General features: G+C 52.4%; 1 protein-coding gene across 3 annotated transcripts; it reads right to left on the bottom strand.

The window, feature by feature from the left end:
• Window positions 1-2,833: 2,833 nt before the first annotated feature.
• PIN4 (peptidylprolyl cis/trans isomerase, NIMA-interacting 4) lies at window positions 2,834-15,080 on the bottom strand. 3 transcript variants are annotated; one of them, XM_039489160.1, is made up of 5 exons: window positions 14,885-15,080; window positions 11,251-11,324; window positions 9,859-9,978; window positions 4,020-4,111; window positions 2,834-3,210 (listed from the first exon to the last, which is right to left on the bottom strand). In XM_039489160.1, the coding sequence occupies exons 1-5, from the start codon at window positions 14,913-14,915 to the stop codon at window positions 3,072-3,074; spliced, it is 456 nt and encodes a 151-aa protein (XP_039345094.1). In that variant the 5' UTR covers window positions 14,916-15,080; the 3' UTR covers window positions 2,834-3,071. The 3 variants fall into 3 exon arrangements, with proteins under 3 accessions (XP_039345094.1, XP_039345092.1, XP_039345095.1); XM_039489158.1 differs by having other exon boundaries at window positions 14,876-15,061; XM_039489161.1 differs by lacking the exon at window positions 2,834-3,210 and having other exon boundaries at window positions 3,935-4,111; window positions 14,876-15,032.
• Between the last annotated feature and the right edge of the window lie 13 nt (window positions 15,081-15,093).

Genomic DNA, 15,093 nt, shown 5'->3' with positions numbered 1-15,093 from the left:
TGTTTGTAGTTGTCTTGTGCTGTGAGACAAAGTCTGTGACTTTTGCCAGAGGTAGTGAGCAGCCATGCATTTTGATGATCATAGTCTCTGAAAATTAGGCAGATGTCCTAAGCCTGGTTGCCAGTTTCGTAGATTCCAAGGCCAGAAGGGACCATTACGATTATCTGCTCTGATCTTCTGTGTAACATAGGCCATAGACCTTCCCCAAAATAATTCCTAGAGCAGATATAGGAAAAACATCCAATGTTGATTTAAATATTGTCAGTGATGGAGAATCCATGACCCTTGGTAAATTGTTCCAATAGCTAAAAATTTCACCTTATTTCCAGTCTGAACAAGTTTCTGACTCTGGAGTATTGACAAGGAAATTTAGCTGGGTTCTGGATGTCTTGATTTCCTAAAGTGCTATACAGCAGTGGCTCTCAACCTTTCCAGACTACTGTACCCTTTTCAGGAATCTGATTTGTCTTGCGTAACCCCCAGTTTCACCTCACTTAAAAAGTACTTCCTTACAAAATCAGACATAAAGACTAAAGTGCCACAGAATGGTGCTACTGAAAAATTGCTTACTTTCTCACTTCCACCATATAATTATAAAACAAATTGGAATATAAATATTGTACTTACATTTCAGTGTATCGTATATAGAGCAGTATAAACAAGTCATTGTCTATATGAAATTTGTACTGATTTCGCTAGTGCATCTTATGTAGCCTGTTGTAAAACTAGGCAAATATCTAGATGAGTTGATGTATGTGCTGGAAGACCTGTGTACCTCCAGGGGTCTGTGTGTATCCCTGCACAAATAGCTTGTCATAGCTACATAAATCAGTGGCAGAGCCAGCTAGCAGCACAGTTAGTCCACTGTATCATAGTACTTGTGTGCTTATCTAACCCATCTCAGATAATGTGACCCAAATTCGACCCTGGGACCTGTGGACAATTCCTGTGCCTTCAATGGAAGTTACAGGTGGGGGTTTGAGATCAACATCTGGCCTGTGGTTGCGGGGGCAGGTACTAGCTACCTCTCACTCATCCATGCCCTTCTGGCTTGAGATGGCTGTGTCTAGTCCATGCAATCCAAGATGACTACTACGATGCCATTTAAGCAGTGAGCAGGGCCACTGTTCCACTCAGGTACTCTCCTACCACTCCAGGCCATCTCTGCCCAACTATGGTTGGTTTATTTCCTTTGTGCTAAGGAGTGAAGAAGGGGCAATGCAGAGATGCCAGTGTGAGGAAAATGATGTCCCACATTGCAAAGGGTCACTCTTCCTTATTGTTATGGAGAAGGTTCATTGTGGCAGTGGGACACAGGAGTCAGAAGCATCATGTGGCAGAAGTACAGTAACCAAATTTCTCTGCCTCCAATTGCCAAACTCTTCCATGGTCATCTGATGTGCTTCCATCACACCCCTACTCCAGTTGCCAAAACTCTCCTCACCCTCTGTCCTTCCCACTCTTCAGTGGCTTTGCTCTAGTCACCTATTCTGCTGAGGAAATGGTGACAAGACAGTGATGCAGCAAGTGTTCCCCAGGTCCACTGCAGAACACTTAGTTGTAGAGATGGTTCTTCAACAGCTAAAAAATCTCTTGGAGTGAAAGATACTCTAATCAACAGCTACTATCTGCCCTATTAGAACTAGTTCAAAGGCCAAACTAGATGCAAAGGGGTCCTGTCACTGCAGTGATCACTCAAAACTGAGCTGGCCTGCTTTCCACAGCCTTTCAGCACCATGTTCAGTTAAGCTTGGTTAACTAGAGTTGTATGGTCTTTATGTTAATTTGTGGTGTTACTCATTTCTGAACCACCTGTCTCACTGAGAATGACCATAGTGAGAAGCATTGTGGCCATACTACTTCACATTACTGATGTGAAGAGCAAGGACTCTTAGGCACATACACAGGTAGGCCTCCTAGCTTGAGCAACCAAGTGAAATATTTTGTAAACTAATCAGTGGGGAGGTGGGGCCATGAGATTACTTCCTCTCTGGAATGGGTCATACTGAATGCAAAAGGTGCTGACTTACTCTATTCTTAAGAACAGTACGGGTGGTGGAGTCTCTGGGGGTTGAATTTAGGGGAGGCCAGATTTCAATTCCCCCTTAGAAACCAACGTTGGGGAAGATACACTGCCTGAGTCTAACATTTTGCTACATGTAACCTTTGGAGAGGCAGTCTTCCCTCCTTTCACAGCTCCTGCTCATATGCCTAAGCCCTTGCCTTCAGTAATGCACAAAGCCTTTTTGAAAGTAAGGCTAAATTGACAACTTTAAACATGCTTCTATTCTCAGCACCAACATCTACATGGCTGGCTTCTCATTTGCACGTTGCTAAAGCAACAGCCAACATACTAACACAGTACTCCTATATATTAGATTCAAGAGATAGGAAACAGATTACAAATGTGTTACAAGAGGGTTGCACATTTAATTGCTCCTGGAGGCTGAGCTCTAAGTGCAATGCAGGTGGGGGAGGGAGGTGTGCACTCTGGAGGGTCTGAAGGGGATTGGTGGGAGTTGGGGGAAAGGATACACAGCTTTATCTACATAAGCAATTAAGTGTGTGATGCTCTAGTGACTGCTGCCTGTCATGTATGTGGGCAGCAGCAGAGGGGGCCAGAGAGCTTCCTCTGCCTGCAGTTACTAAATGGGCACTCTGTGGACTTGACTTTAAATTTTCTGGTTTTCACACATCAGTAGGATTTTGCCTATTAATGCTTGGAATTGATCAGATGTGGTTTTCAAAAGTTATCACCTTATAGACAAATACCATTAAACAGAATGTAGGGCCTCACTTTAGCTGGCCAATTAGTGATCATAGCAACACTGGCTCACAGACACTTCACCCAAAGGGTGTTTAATACAAATCTCTCAAGCTGATTTATACTTGGGTATTTATGACATCTCTCAGTGCAAACCATTTACAAAGCCAGTCCAGAATCCTCCTTTTCAGAATAAATCCAGAGCACTCCCCCAGCAAGAGAAGTTGCAGTGATATGATAGGCTCCTTAAAGTCCAGTGCTTTTAATTTCTAAGAAGAGGGGATTCTCAGCAGGAATGCTGGGGTCATCATGTTCCCCTCTGTCCTGGAGAGAAATGGTTGGGATCCACAGGGAAGTGCCTGAGACAGGGCTCCTTTTTAACTCTATTTTCTGACGTATGCAAGGACTGTTGGTTTTGAGTTCTTGAGTTTAATACTTCCCCTTTGCTGGAAAAGAAGGAAGATAGTTTATACAGTGGAGTGAGTGTGACTGTTTTTCCCCATGTTCACTAATTGCTCCCAGTGAAATCTCCTTCTAATCTGACTGGTTTGCACTGTGGTGCCTCTGATTTGCCAAATCCCTTGCATGGAAATGGAATGTGAAACTACAGCACAACTGTCATACAGCTGATAAATCCACTGTAGGGAAACCTTTACTACTTTAGACCATCTAGGTTTACAAACTGAAGCTGAATTAGACATCTGGATTTTCCTGGACAAACTAGGCTGGTAAAATGGCTCTCTCTGTGGACCCAAAGTTGCAACTGCAAGGAGATTTTTTTCCATGGATTTTATATGAAGTGTACTAATACTATTCCAATAAGACAACCCATCCATGTCAGCAGCCCAGGAAAAGCAAGGGCTACTCAACTGCTCCAGTTCTCATGAAGTAAGAATCTCACATGCTCCACACAACAAAGGAGATTTCAATAACTGCCTGAAGTGCTTTGCTAGGTACCGACAACTTCTTTCTGTTGGCTTCCACCCTGCCAGGTCTATAATCTGTAAACTGGGGTAAAATTGTCCAAAAGAAATGGTGTGGACACCATCACCAAACATGCTGCATGCAAGCACATACAAACCTGAGTCCTATAGATCCCCAACCCTAACAACTCCCACAACAAATCTGCTTGGAAGTTCCTAGTCAGTGTATAGAACAGTAAGTGTCAGCTTCACTCTTTTTTGTATTTTATTTTCTCCCTTCAACCATAATTATGTGGTATCCAAACTTCGTTTTGACAGGAGGGTCTGTGTACACTGGCTTATCCATACTGCTGACTGCCAAGGTGAATGCTGCTTCCTGGAAAGGTCCCACCATAGAACCTCTGGTCATCCAGCCCAAGTCTCCCTGAAAGAGAGTCAATGAAAATGGCCAGGTCTGAAAATCCCTTTCAAAACATGCCCAGAGCTGCACTGTGAGACAGAGTGGGTAACATTTCTATAAAGCAGAGAGAAAAATTCAACAAACAGGGTTTTTAAGAACAAATAACCTTTTTCCATTCAGTGCTTGGAACCTTAAACTTTACAGCTATCTACTGCACAGATGTGTGTGGAATGAGAGTATCATCAGATACTATGGCAATGTGTGCAGTATAAAAACCTATATAAAATAGAGCATAAGAATGGCCAAACTGAGTCAGACCAATGGTCCATCTAGCCCAGCATCCTGTCTTCCAACAGTGGCTAGTGTCAGATGCTTCAAAGGAAATGAACAGAACAGGACAATTATCAACGATCCATCCCGTCATCCAGTCCCAGCATCAAAGTCTTAGGGACACCCAAAGAATGGATGCATCCCTGGACATCTTGGCTAATAGCCACTGATGGACCTATGCTCCATGAACTTATCTAGTTATTTTTTTAAATTTAGTTATGGCCTTCACCACATCCCCTGGCAACAAGTGGCACAGGTTGACAGTGCAGTGTGTCAAGAAGTACTTCCTTTTGTTTTAAACCTGCTACCTGTTAATTTCATAGGGTGACCCTACTTCTTAGGTGAAGGGGCATTTAATACTTCCTTACTCACTTTCTCCATACCATTTATGATTTTATAGGCTTTTATCATGTCCCCCCCTTAGTTATCTCTTTACTCCTGGGGGAATTCTGTGCCAAAGTATTAAAAATTCTGCACCAAAAAAATTAAAATTCTGCACATTTTGTCAAAATAATGCAATATAATCATGCCAGTTTCAATTATTTTGGTGATTTATTTAAACTACAATACAATGGATGGAGAATGGGAGTGGGGAGCACTGGAGGAAATCCCCAACCCTCCTTTGTCTAATAGTAATGTAGACAGGTTTAACCCTTTATTTCTAGTTATTAGTCAACAAATATATGCAGCCATATGGTCAGTGTTACATCATAGGCAACTGAAGTGCAAGTGAGGGCTGGGGAATCAAACTCACAATTTATATTGGCTACTGACCATCTCCAGGAAGGTAAGTACCAAACAGTTAATGGAGCACGGTTTGATAGGAATTTTTTTCAGTCCAAAAATGTAGACAAGTTCTAGTCACTAAAGCACCATAAAAATGTATAAGGCCATACTGTCTTTTACATCACTTTGGCAATGTAAAGGAGCCTTAAAACTTTTACACCTGTTTTATATCCCTGGGAGAATTCACAAAGACAATGAGAACAATTTACTAAGCAGGCAGGCTGCTATGTTCTGTTCTGCCCCATGCCTACCTCCTCAGAAACACCCCACAGCCCTGCCTCTCCACACCGAACGTGCTGCAATAGCGAGCAAGAGGGACAGAGTGTCTCTCTCCCTCTCACATACATGACTGCCCAGCCTCCCATCTCCATCCCTGTGGTTATTTGCGTCTCTGCTGGCTGCTCCCGGCACCCAAACCAACCTGCCTGCGCTACCAGGGAAGGGTACATGACCACTCTTGTGGGCTTCCCTTTGTTTCCCCATCAGAAGTCATTTTTCTGCGGGGAAGCAAAGAAATCCGCACGGAACATGAATTCTGCACATGCGCAGCATGCAGAATTCCCCCAGGAGTATCTCTTTTCCAAGCTGTACAGTCTGTCTTTTTAATCTCTCTTCATACGAAAGCTGTTTCATACCCCTAATCATATTTGTTTGGACTTTTTCCATTTCTAATTATCTTTTTTGAGATAGAGTGACCAGGACTGCATGCAATATTCAAGGTGTAGGCGTACCATGGATTTATATTGTGGCATTATGATATTTACTATCTTATTATCTATTCCTTTCCTAATGGGTCCTACATTGTTAGCTTTTTTGAGTGCTGCTGCATATCAAGCGGATGTTTTCAGAAAACTATCCACGACTCCAAGATGGCTTCCTTGAGCGGTTACAGCTTATTTAACCCCATCAAAAACATTTCCTGAATCTTTGTGGTCTGTATTGTTAGAATACAGACAGGTAGCCGAGTTAGTCTGTAGCCACAAAAACAATGAGGAGTCCAGGTGGAATTCTTCAAGGGCCTTCTTCCCGTGGGGCCATATGATGAAGATATCATCAATGTAGTATAAGTAGAGGAGGGGTACTAGGGGACAAGAGCTGAGGAAGTTCTAAGTCAGCCATAAAAACATCTCAGGGACTCTCTTTCTGCCCCCCCAGCCCCTCACACACGATACATTTCTGCGGTGATCTGGAAGCCTACTTTCACTGTCTCTGACTCAAAGAATATTTTCAACACACCACTGAACAGAGCACTGATCTACAGGAACCCTCCTACCAACGCTACAAGAAGAATTCTGCGTGGACTTCTCCTGGTGGTCAAAATGACAGACTGGACTTCTGCAGATGTGCACAGGCTGAAATTGTGAACAAACAGCATAACTTGCCCCATAACCTCAGCCGTATAGAACGCATGGCCATCCACAGCCTCAGAAACATCTCTGACATTATAATCAAAGTGGATGACAAAGAAGGTGCTGTAGTCATCATGAACAGGTCGGATTATGAACAGGAGGCTGCCAGACAACTCTTCAACACCATATTCTACAGACCACTATCCTCCGATCCCAGTACCAAGGAGTACCAAAAGAAACTACACCATCTGCTCAAGAAACTCCCTGCTACAGCACAGGAACAAATCTACACAGACACACCCCTAGAGCCCCAACCAGGGGTATTCTATCTACTACCCAAGATCCATAACCTTGGAAATCCTGGACGCCCCATCATCTCAGGCACTGGCACTCTTACAGCAGGATTATCTGGCTATTTTGACTCTCTCCTCAGACCCTACGCTACCAGCACTCCTACCTATCTTCGAGACACCACTGACTTCCTGAGGAAACTTTACAATGCATTGGTGATCTTCCTGAAAACACCATCCTGGCCACCATGGATGTAGAAGCTCTTTACACCAATATTCCACACAAGGATAGACTACAAGCTGTCAGGAACAGTATACCTGATGAGGCCACAGCACACCTGGTGGCTGAACTTTGTGACTTTGTCCTCACCCATAAACATTTCAGATTTGGGGACAACTTATACATTCAAGTCAGTGGCACTGCTATGGGTACCCACATGGCCCCACAGTATGCCAACATTTTTATGGATGACTTAGAACGCTTCCTCAGCTCTAGTCCCCTAGCGCCCCTCCTCTACTTACGCTACATTGATAACATCTTCATCATATGAATCCACAGGAAGGAGGCCCTTGAAGAATTCCACCTGGATTTCAACAATTTCCACCCCACCATCAACCTCAGCCTGGACCAGTCCACACAAAAGATCCACTTCCCAGACACTACAGTGCAAATAAGATACCGTCACATAAACACCACCCTATACCGGAAACCTACTGACCGCTATACTTATCTACATGCCTCCAGCTTCCATCCAGGATGCATCACACAATCCACTGTCTACAGCCAAGCCCTAAGATACAACTGCATTTGCTCCAATCCCTCAGATAGAGAAACACCTACAAGATCTCTATCAAGCATTCTTAAAACTACAATACCCACCTGGGGAAGTGAGGAAACAGATTGACAGAGCGAGATGGGTACCCAGGAGTCACCTACTACAGGATAGGCCCAACAAGGAAAATAACAGAACACCACTGGCCATCACGTACAGCCCCCAGCTAAAACCTCTCCAGCGCATCATCAACAATCTATAACATATCCTGGAAAACTATTCCCCACTCTCATAGGCCTTGGGAGGCAGGCCAGTCCTTACTTACAGACAGCTCCCCAACCTGAAGCAAATGCTCACCAGTAACTACACACCACACCTCAGAAACACTAACCCAGGAACCAATCCCTGTAACAAACCCGTTGCCTTCTCTGTCCCCATATCTACTGTAGCAACACCATCATAGGACCCAACCACACCACCCACACCATCAAAGGCTCATTCAGCTGCACATCTACTAATGTGATATATGCCATCATGTGCCAGCAATGCCCCTCTGCCATGTACATTGGCCAAACGTAAAAGGATAAATGGACGCAAATCAGACATCAGGAATGGTAACATACAAAAGCCAGTAGGAGAACACTTCAGTCTCCCTGGACACTCAATAACAGCTTTAAAAGTACCCATTCTTTAACAAAAAAACTTCAGAAACAGACTTCAAAGAGAAACTGCTGAGCTACAATTCATTTGCAAACTTAACGCCACCGATCTGGGCTTGAATAGGGATTGGGAGTGGCTGGCTCACTACAAAAGCAGTTTTCCCTCTCTTGGTATTGATACCTCCTCATCAATTACCGGGAGTGGACAACATCCACCCTGACTAAATTTACCTTCAACATTGGTTCTCCACTTGTACGGTAACTCCCTTCTCTTCATGTGCCAGTATATATTTATGCCTGTATCTGTAATTTTCACTACATGCATCTTAAAAAGTGGGTTTTTTTACCCATGAAAGCTTATGCCCGAATAAATGTTAGTCTTTAAGTGCCACCAGACTCCTCATTGTTTTTGTGTATTGCTATTCATACTTGCTGACAGGTATTTTGAAATAAATTACTAAAATAATTGAAACTGGCATGATTATATTGTGTTATTTTGGAAAATAAAATATGCAGAATTTTAAAATATTGTGAACACAATTTTAATTTTTTTGGTGATGAATTCCCCTAGGAGTAAAGAGCTAGAGATAGTGTTCTGTCAAGGGCTACGGATTGAGTTTCCTGAGAGGATCAGATTAATGTGGAGACTAAGGGCTTGGCTACACTTACAAATTTGCAGCGCTGCAGCAGGGTGTGAAAACATACCCTCTGTAGCGCTGCAAATTGCGGCGCTACAAAGCGCCAGTGTAGTCAAAGCCCCAGCGCTGGGAGCCGCGCTCCCAGCGCTGTCCGTTATTCCCCACAGGCAGGTGGAGTACGGACAGCGCTGGGAGAGTTTTCTCCCAGCGCTGGCGCTTTGACTACACTTAGCGCTTCAAAGCGCTGCCGCGGCAGCGCTTTGAAGTTTAAGTGTAGCCATAGCCAAAGTACTTTGAGTGCATACTGTAACACCCTCCTCTGTGACAGAATATTTCCCTGTAAAACCAGACTGATGGGGCAGGTGGAGAAATATGTCCCACGCAAAGACTCTTATTTCAAGGAAGGGGGAAGAGCAGGAGATCCAGGAAGTTCATAAGAGACTTCCCAATGCAACCTCATTTATATGCTACACCACTGATAAGTACTATGGAACCTGGTAGATTTCCCAGAGTCCCAGTCTCCTGCTAACGACTAGATTGGGGTGGCCAAACTTACTGACCCTCTGAGCCACATACGATAGTCTTCAGAAGTTCAAGAGCTGGGCGTGCCGGCTGGTACTCGGGGCTTCAGCCTCAGCAGGCGCCTCCTGCAAGACTGAAGCCCCAAGACCTTCCCCTGCCCCCCAGTAGGGCAGAAGCCTCTAGCCCCACAACACTGCCACAGGCAGAAGCCCTGAGCTCCCACTGCCCCAGTCTGGTAGGTGGAGAATGGAGGGTGTGTGTGTGGGTGGGGGGGCTTTGCAAGCCACACTTTAACTGTAAAAAAGCCACATTTGGCTCATAAGCCACGGTGTGGCCACCTCTACACTAGCCAATGGTGCCTCCCTGACATCAGGTAGTCCACCTAAGAGCTATCAGCACAAATCTGACAATTAGTGATATGTACCCCTTGTCTGGCTTTATCTTCACTGTACTGTGAGGCTACTTCACTGAAGCGCACTCCAGACTTCAGCTTCTCCATGGCCTCCATGATTTTGCTGTGCTTTTCACAAAGAATGTGTCTAACCTAGAATGCAAAAACAGAGGGAAGTTACTGAATAGGCTCCTGTCAGCGTGTTTCTCAACACAGTAAAACTGAGTCCATTGGAGGGCTTCCCACCTCCAGCCCAGGACATTCAGTTCAATTGCTGTCCCAAACAGCAGCCAGGGCAGAGCGACTGAGTCCTCTGCCCAGCATGCCTCCTGCTTCTGCAAGTGGCACACCAGCTTGGCAGCAGCCCAGTATCAAGCACTGCACCCAGTCCCAAAGACAGATTGCACTTAGCAGCTGCCTCTGAGAGGCACCTTCATCCCTCAGGACCTTACTGGGCAGTCGAGGGTTGCTGCTGTGTGGGCCAGCATGAACCCTAAACCCCGGAGCCAGATCCTGGCTGGGCACCCACAACCTGTGGTTTCCCGCATAGCTGGACTTGTGCCACGTATGCACACCACGTGCTTGGCTGAAGGCAGCAGCTGGGGAGATGTGCCTATAGCCCTGCTACCCCTTGTGACGAACTGGGACTGTTCTTAATGTTTTCTCTGAATACTGTCTGGGTGCCTCAGTTTCTGGCCCACCCTCTGTTGCCTAGCAACTAATGGCCCAGCCCTTCCCCCCTGCAAGGGGATGCTAAAGGTGTGGGAGAACAAAGAGGTCAGGTGACCTCTTGGCCTGGGAAAGGAACTCAGCAGAGAAGGAGGAGCTGGAGGGGGCTTCAGTTTGGAGCTGGCTGGGGACGAGGAGTGAGGGTAGACATGGGGGTCTGCCTCGCTGGGCCCCAGAATGGGGCTGGCCGAGGGGTCCAGTTCTCTGTACCTACAAGCTCTGTTTTAGACCGTGTTTGAGCATTGGCCTGCTAAACCCAGGGTTGTGAGTTCAATCCTTGAGGGGGCCATTTAGGGATCTGGGGCAAAAATCTGTCTGGGGATTGGTCCTACTTTGAGCAGGTGGTTGGACTAGATGACCTCCTGAGGTCCCTTCCAACCCTGATATTCTTTGATTCTAATAAACCTCTGTCTTACTGGCTGGCTAAGAGTCACATCTGACTGTGAAGTGGGGGTGCAGGACCCCATGGTGTCCCCAGGACCCCGCCTGGGCAGACTTGCTGTGGGAAGCGCACGGAGGAGCATATGCTGAATGCTCCAAGGAGAGACCCAGGAAGAGAAACCGTGTGAGCTTCTTGCCCTGGAGACAGTCTGCTCCAAGGGAGAGGAGGCTCCCCAAAGTCCTGACTGGCTTTGTGGGGAGCAGTTCAAGAGCATCGCCCAGGGACTCCGTGACACCCCTCCATGCCACACTCACCTTCACAGAGCTGCCCCCACCCTTTGGGGCTGGGGCCTGCCTCTCAGCACTGCCCCCGCCGCCAGCAGCTCCTCCTTAGGAACAAACCAGATCATCATTAGCTGGGCTCGGCTCCTGGGGTGGCACCATGGACTGCCACAGACCAGGGCCAGCCTGGCGAGGACACAGACTACCCTGGACTGGAGAATAGGCTATGGTCACCCCATCAAGGCAACTGCCCATCCCCCTCTATCACTCCCCTGACCCAGGGTACTACAGCTCGCCCACCCACCATCTCCCCTTTCCGACGACCCGGGATGCTACAGCCTGCCCACCCATCCATCCACCCTTCCCCCGACCCGGTGGCGCCACCCCTCCCCCATCCATCCCCCCTTCCTTCAACCCCGGGTGCTACAGCCCGGCCCCTCCCTCCATTCCCCCTTCCTTCAACCCCCGGCACTACAGCCCACCCCCCATCCATCCCCCCTTCCTCCGACCCGGGGGCTACAGCCCGCCCCCCCATCACCACTTCCTCCGACCCGGGGCGCTACAGCCCGCCCCCCTCCATCCATCCCCACTTCCTCCGACCCGGGGCCCTACAGCCCACCCCATCCATCCCCTTCCTCCGACCCGAGCGCTACAGCCCGCCCCATCCATCCCCTTCCTCCAACCCAGGCGCTATAGCCCGGCCCCCATCCATCCCCTTCCTCCGACTCGGTGGCACCACCCGCCCCCCCTTCCTCCGACCCGGGGCGCTACAGCCCCCCCCACAGCCATCCCCCCTTCCTCCGACCCGGGGCGCTACAGCCCGCCCCCTTTCCCCCTTCCTCCGACCTGGGCGCTACAGCCCGCCCCAATCCATCCCCCTTCCTCCGACTCGGTGGCACCACCCGCCCCTTCCTCCGACCCGGGCGCTACAGCCCGCCCCATCCATCCCCATCCTCTGACCCGGGGCCCTACAGCCCGCCCCACCATCCACCCCCCCTTCCTCCGACCCGGGGGGCTACAGCCCGGCCCATCCATCCCCTTCTTCCGACCGGGCGCTACAGCCCGCCCCATCCCCAGTTCCTCCGACCTGGGCGCTACAGCCCGCCCCATCCATCCCCGTCCTCTGACCCGGGCGCTACAACCCGGCCCCATCCATCCCCTTCCTCCGACCCGGGGCGCTACAGCCCACCACCCCCTCCATCCATCCCCAATTCCTCCGACCCGGGGCGCTACAGCCCGGCCCCCCATCCATCCCCCCTTCCTCCGACCCGGGGCGCTACAGCCCAGCCCCATCCATCCCTCCTTACTCCGACCGGGCGCTACAGCCCAGCCCCATCCATCCCTCCTTACTCCGACCCGGGGCGCTACAGCCCAGCCACCCCCATCCATCCCCCCTTCCTCCGACCCAGGGCGCTACAGCCCAGCCACCCCATCCATCCCCTTCCTCCGACTCGGGCGCTACAGCCCAGCCCCATCCATCGCCCGTTCCCCGACCCGGGCGCTACAGCCCAGCCCCCATCCATCCCCTTCCTCCGACCCGGGCGCTACAGCCCAGCCCCCATCCATCCCCCTTCCTCCGACCCGGGCGCTACAGCCCGCCCCCATCCATCCCCTTCCTCCGACCCGGGCGCTACAGCCCAGCCCCATCCATCCCCTTCCTCCGACCCGGGCGCTACAGCCTGGCCCCATCCATCCCCCTTCCTCCGACCGGGCGCTACAGCCCGGCCCCATCCATCCCCCTTCCTCCGACCCGGCGCTACAGCCCAGCCCCCATCCATCCCCTTCCTCCGACCCGGGCGCTACAGCCCGGCCCCTCATCCATCCCCCTTCCTCCGACCGGGCGCCAGCCCGGCCCCATCCATCCCCTTCCTCCGACCGGGCGCTACAGCCCGGCCCCATCCATCCCCACTTCCTCCGACCCGGGGCGCTACAGCCCAGCCCCCATCCATCCCTCCTTCCTCCGACCCGGGGCGCTACAGCCCGGCCCCATCCATCCCCCTTCCTCCGACCGGCGCTACAGCCCGCCCCATCCATCCCCTTCCTCCGACCGGGCGCTACAGCCCAGCGCCCCATCCATCCCCCTTCCTCCGACCGGGCGCTACAGCCCGGCCCCCATCCATCCCCCTTCCTCCGACCGGGCGCTACAGCCCGGCCCCATCCATCCCCCTTCCTCCGACCCGGGCGCTACAGCCCAGCCCCCATCCATCCCCCTTCCTCCGACCGGGCGCTACAGCCAGCGCCCCATCCATCCCCCTTCCTCCGACCGGGCGCTACAGCCCGCCCCCATCCATCCCCTTCCTCCGACCCGGGCGCTACAGCCCAGCCCCCATCCATCCCCCTTCCTCCGACCGGGCGCTACAGCCCGGCCCCCATCCATCCCCCTTCCCCGACCGGGCGCTACAGCCCAGCCCCATCCATCCCCGTTCCTCCGACCGGGCGCTACAGCCCGGCCCCATCCATCTCCCCTTCCGCCGACCCGGGGCGCTACAGCCCGGCCCCATCCATCCCCCCTTCCTCCGACCCGGGGCGCTACAGCCCAGCCCCCATCCATCCCCTTCCTCCGACCGGGCGCTACAGCCCAGCCCCATCCATCCCCCTTCCCCGACCCGGGGCGCTACAGCCCGGCCACCCATCCATCCCCCCTTACTCCGACCCGGGCGCCAGCCCAGCCCCATCCATCCCCCTTCCCTGACCCGGGCGCTACAGCCCGGCCCCATCCATCCCCTTCCTCCGACCGGGCGCTACAGCCCGGCGCCCCATCCATCCCCTTCCTCCGACCGGCGCTACAGCCCGGCCCCATCCATCCCCCTTCCTCCGACCCGGCGCTACAGCCCAGCCCCATCCATCCCCTTCCCCGACCCGGGCGCTACAGCCCGGCCCCCATCCATCCCCCTTCCTCCGACCCGGGCGCTACAGCCCGCCCCATCCATCCCCTTCCTCCGACCCGGGGCGCTACAGCCTGCCCCCCCCCCATTCATCCCCGCTTCCTCCGACCCGGGCGCTACAGCCTGGCCCCATCCATCCCCTTCCCCGACCCGGGCGCTACAGCCCAGCCCCATCCATCCCCGTTCCTCCGACCCGGGCGCTACAGCCCAGCCCCCCCATCCATCCCCCGTTCCTCCGACCCGGGGCGCTACAGCCCGGCCCCCCATCCATCTCCCCTTCCGCCGACCCGGGGCGCTACAGCCCGGCCCCCCATCCATCCCCCCTTCCTCCGACCCGGGGCGCTACAGCCCAGCCCCCCATCCATCCCCCCTTCCCCCGACCCGGGGCGCTACAGCCCAGCCCCCCATCCATCCCTCCTTACTCCGACCCGGGGCGCTACAGCCCAGCCCCCCCATCCATCCCCCTTCCTCCGACTCGGGCGCTACAGCCCAGCCCCATCCATCCCCCTTCCTCCGACCCGGGCGCTACAGCCCAGCCCCCCCCATCCATCCCTCCTTCCTCCGACCCGGGGCGCTACAGCCCAGCCCCCCATCCATCCCCCCTTCCTCCGACCCGGGCGCTACAGCCCAGCCCCATCCATCCCTCCTTACTCCGACCCGGGGCGCTACAGCCCGGCCCCCCCCATCCATCCCCCCTTACTCCGACCCGGGGCGCTACAGCCCCCCCCATCCATCTCCCCTTCCCCTGACCCGGTGGCGCCGCCCGCCCTCACCCTTCCCACTTTTGCCGCCGCTTTTCCCTTTGGGGGGCATCTCCGCAGCCAGGCGTCGCGCACGTGACGCCACGGAGAGCGCGAGGGCCCCGCTCAGGGCCCAAGCGGTGGCCTAGCTCGGCGCACCCCGAGCCCGGGCTGGCCGCGTTAAACGCCTGTCGGGGACACTGCGGCTCCCCGCGTGCCCCGCCAGGAGCTGCCTCTCGCGGGCTGGGAGC

Source organism: Mauremys reevesii, linkage group 9, assembly GCF_016161935.1.
Source record: "Mauremys reevesii isolate NIE-2019 linkage group 9, ASM1616193v1, whole genome shotgun sequence".
Classification (NCBI taxonomy): Eukaryota; Metazoa; Chordata; order Testudines; family Geoemydidae; genus Mauremys; species Mauremys reevesii.
The sequence above is the reverse complement of the archived record's forward strand: the minus strand, read 5'-3'. Positions and strand labels throughout refer to the sequence as shown.

Bases quoted from the DNA above. Each gene is read 5' to 3' on its own strand.
- PIN4 (XM_039489158.1), bottom strand. From the start codon at position 14,915: ATGCCCCCCAAAGGGAAAAGCGGCGGCAAAAGTGGGAAGG. The intron at 11,325-14,875 runs GTGAGGGCGGGC...TTTGTTCCTAAG, and splicing joins CGGCGGCAAAAGTGGGAAGG to GAGGAGCTGCTGGCGGCGGG. The intron at 3,211-4,019 runs GTACACAGACCC...CTTCTTTTCCAG, and splicing joins AGCAGTATGGATAAGCCAGT to CAAAGGGGAAGTATTAAACT.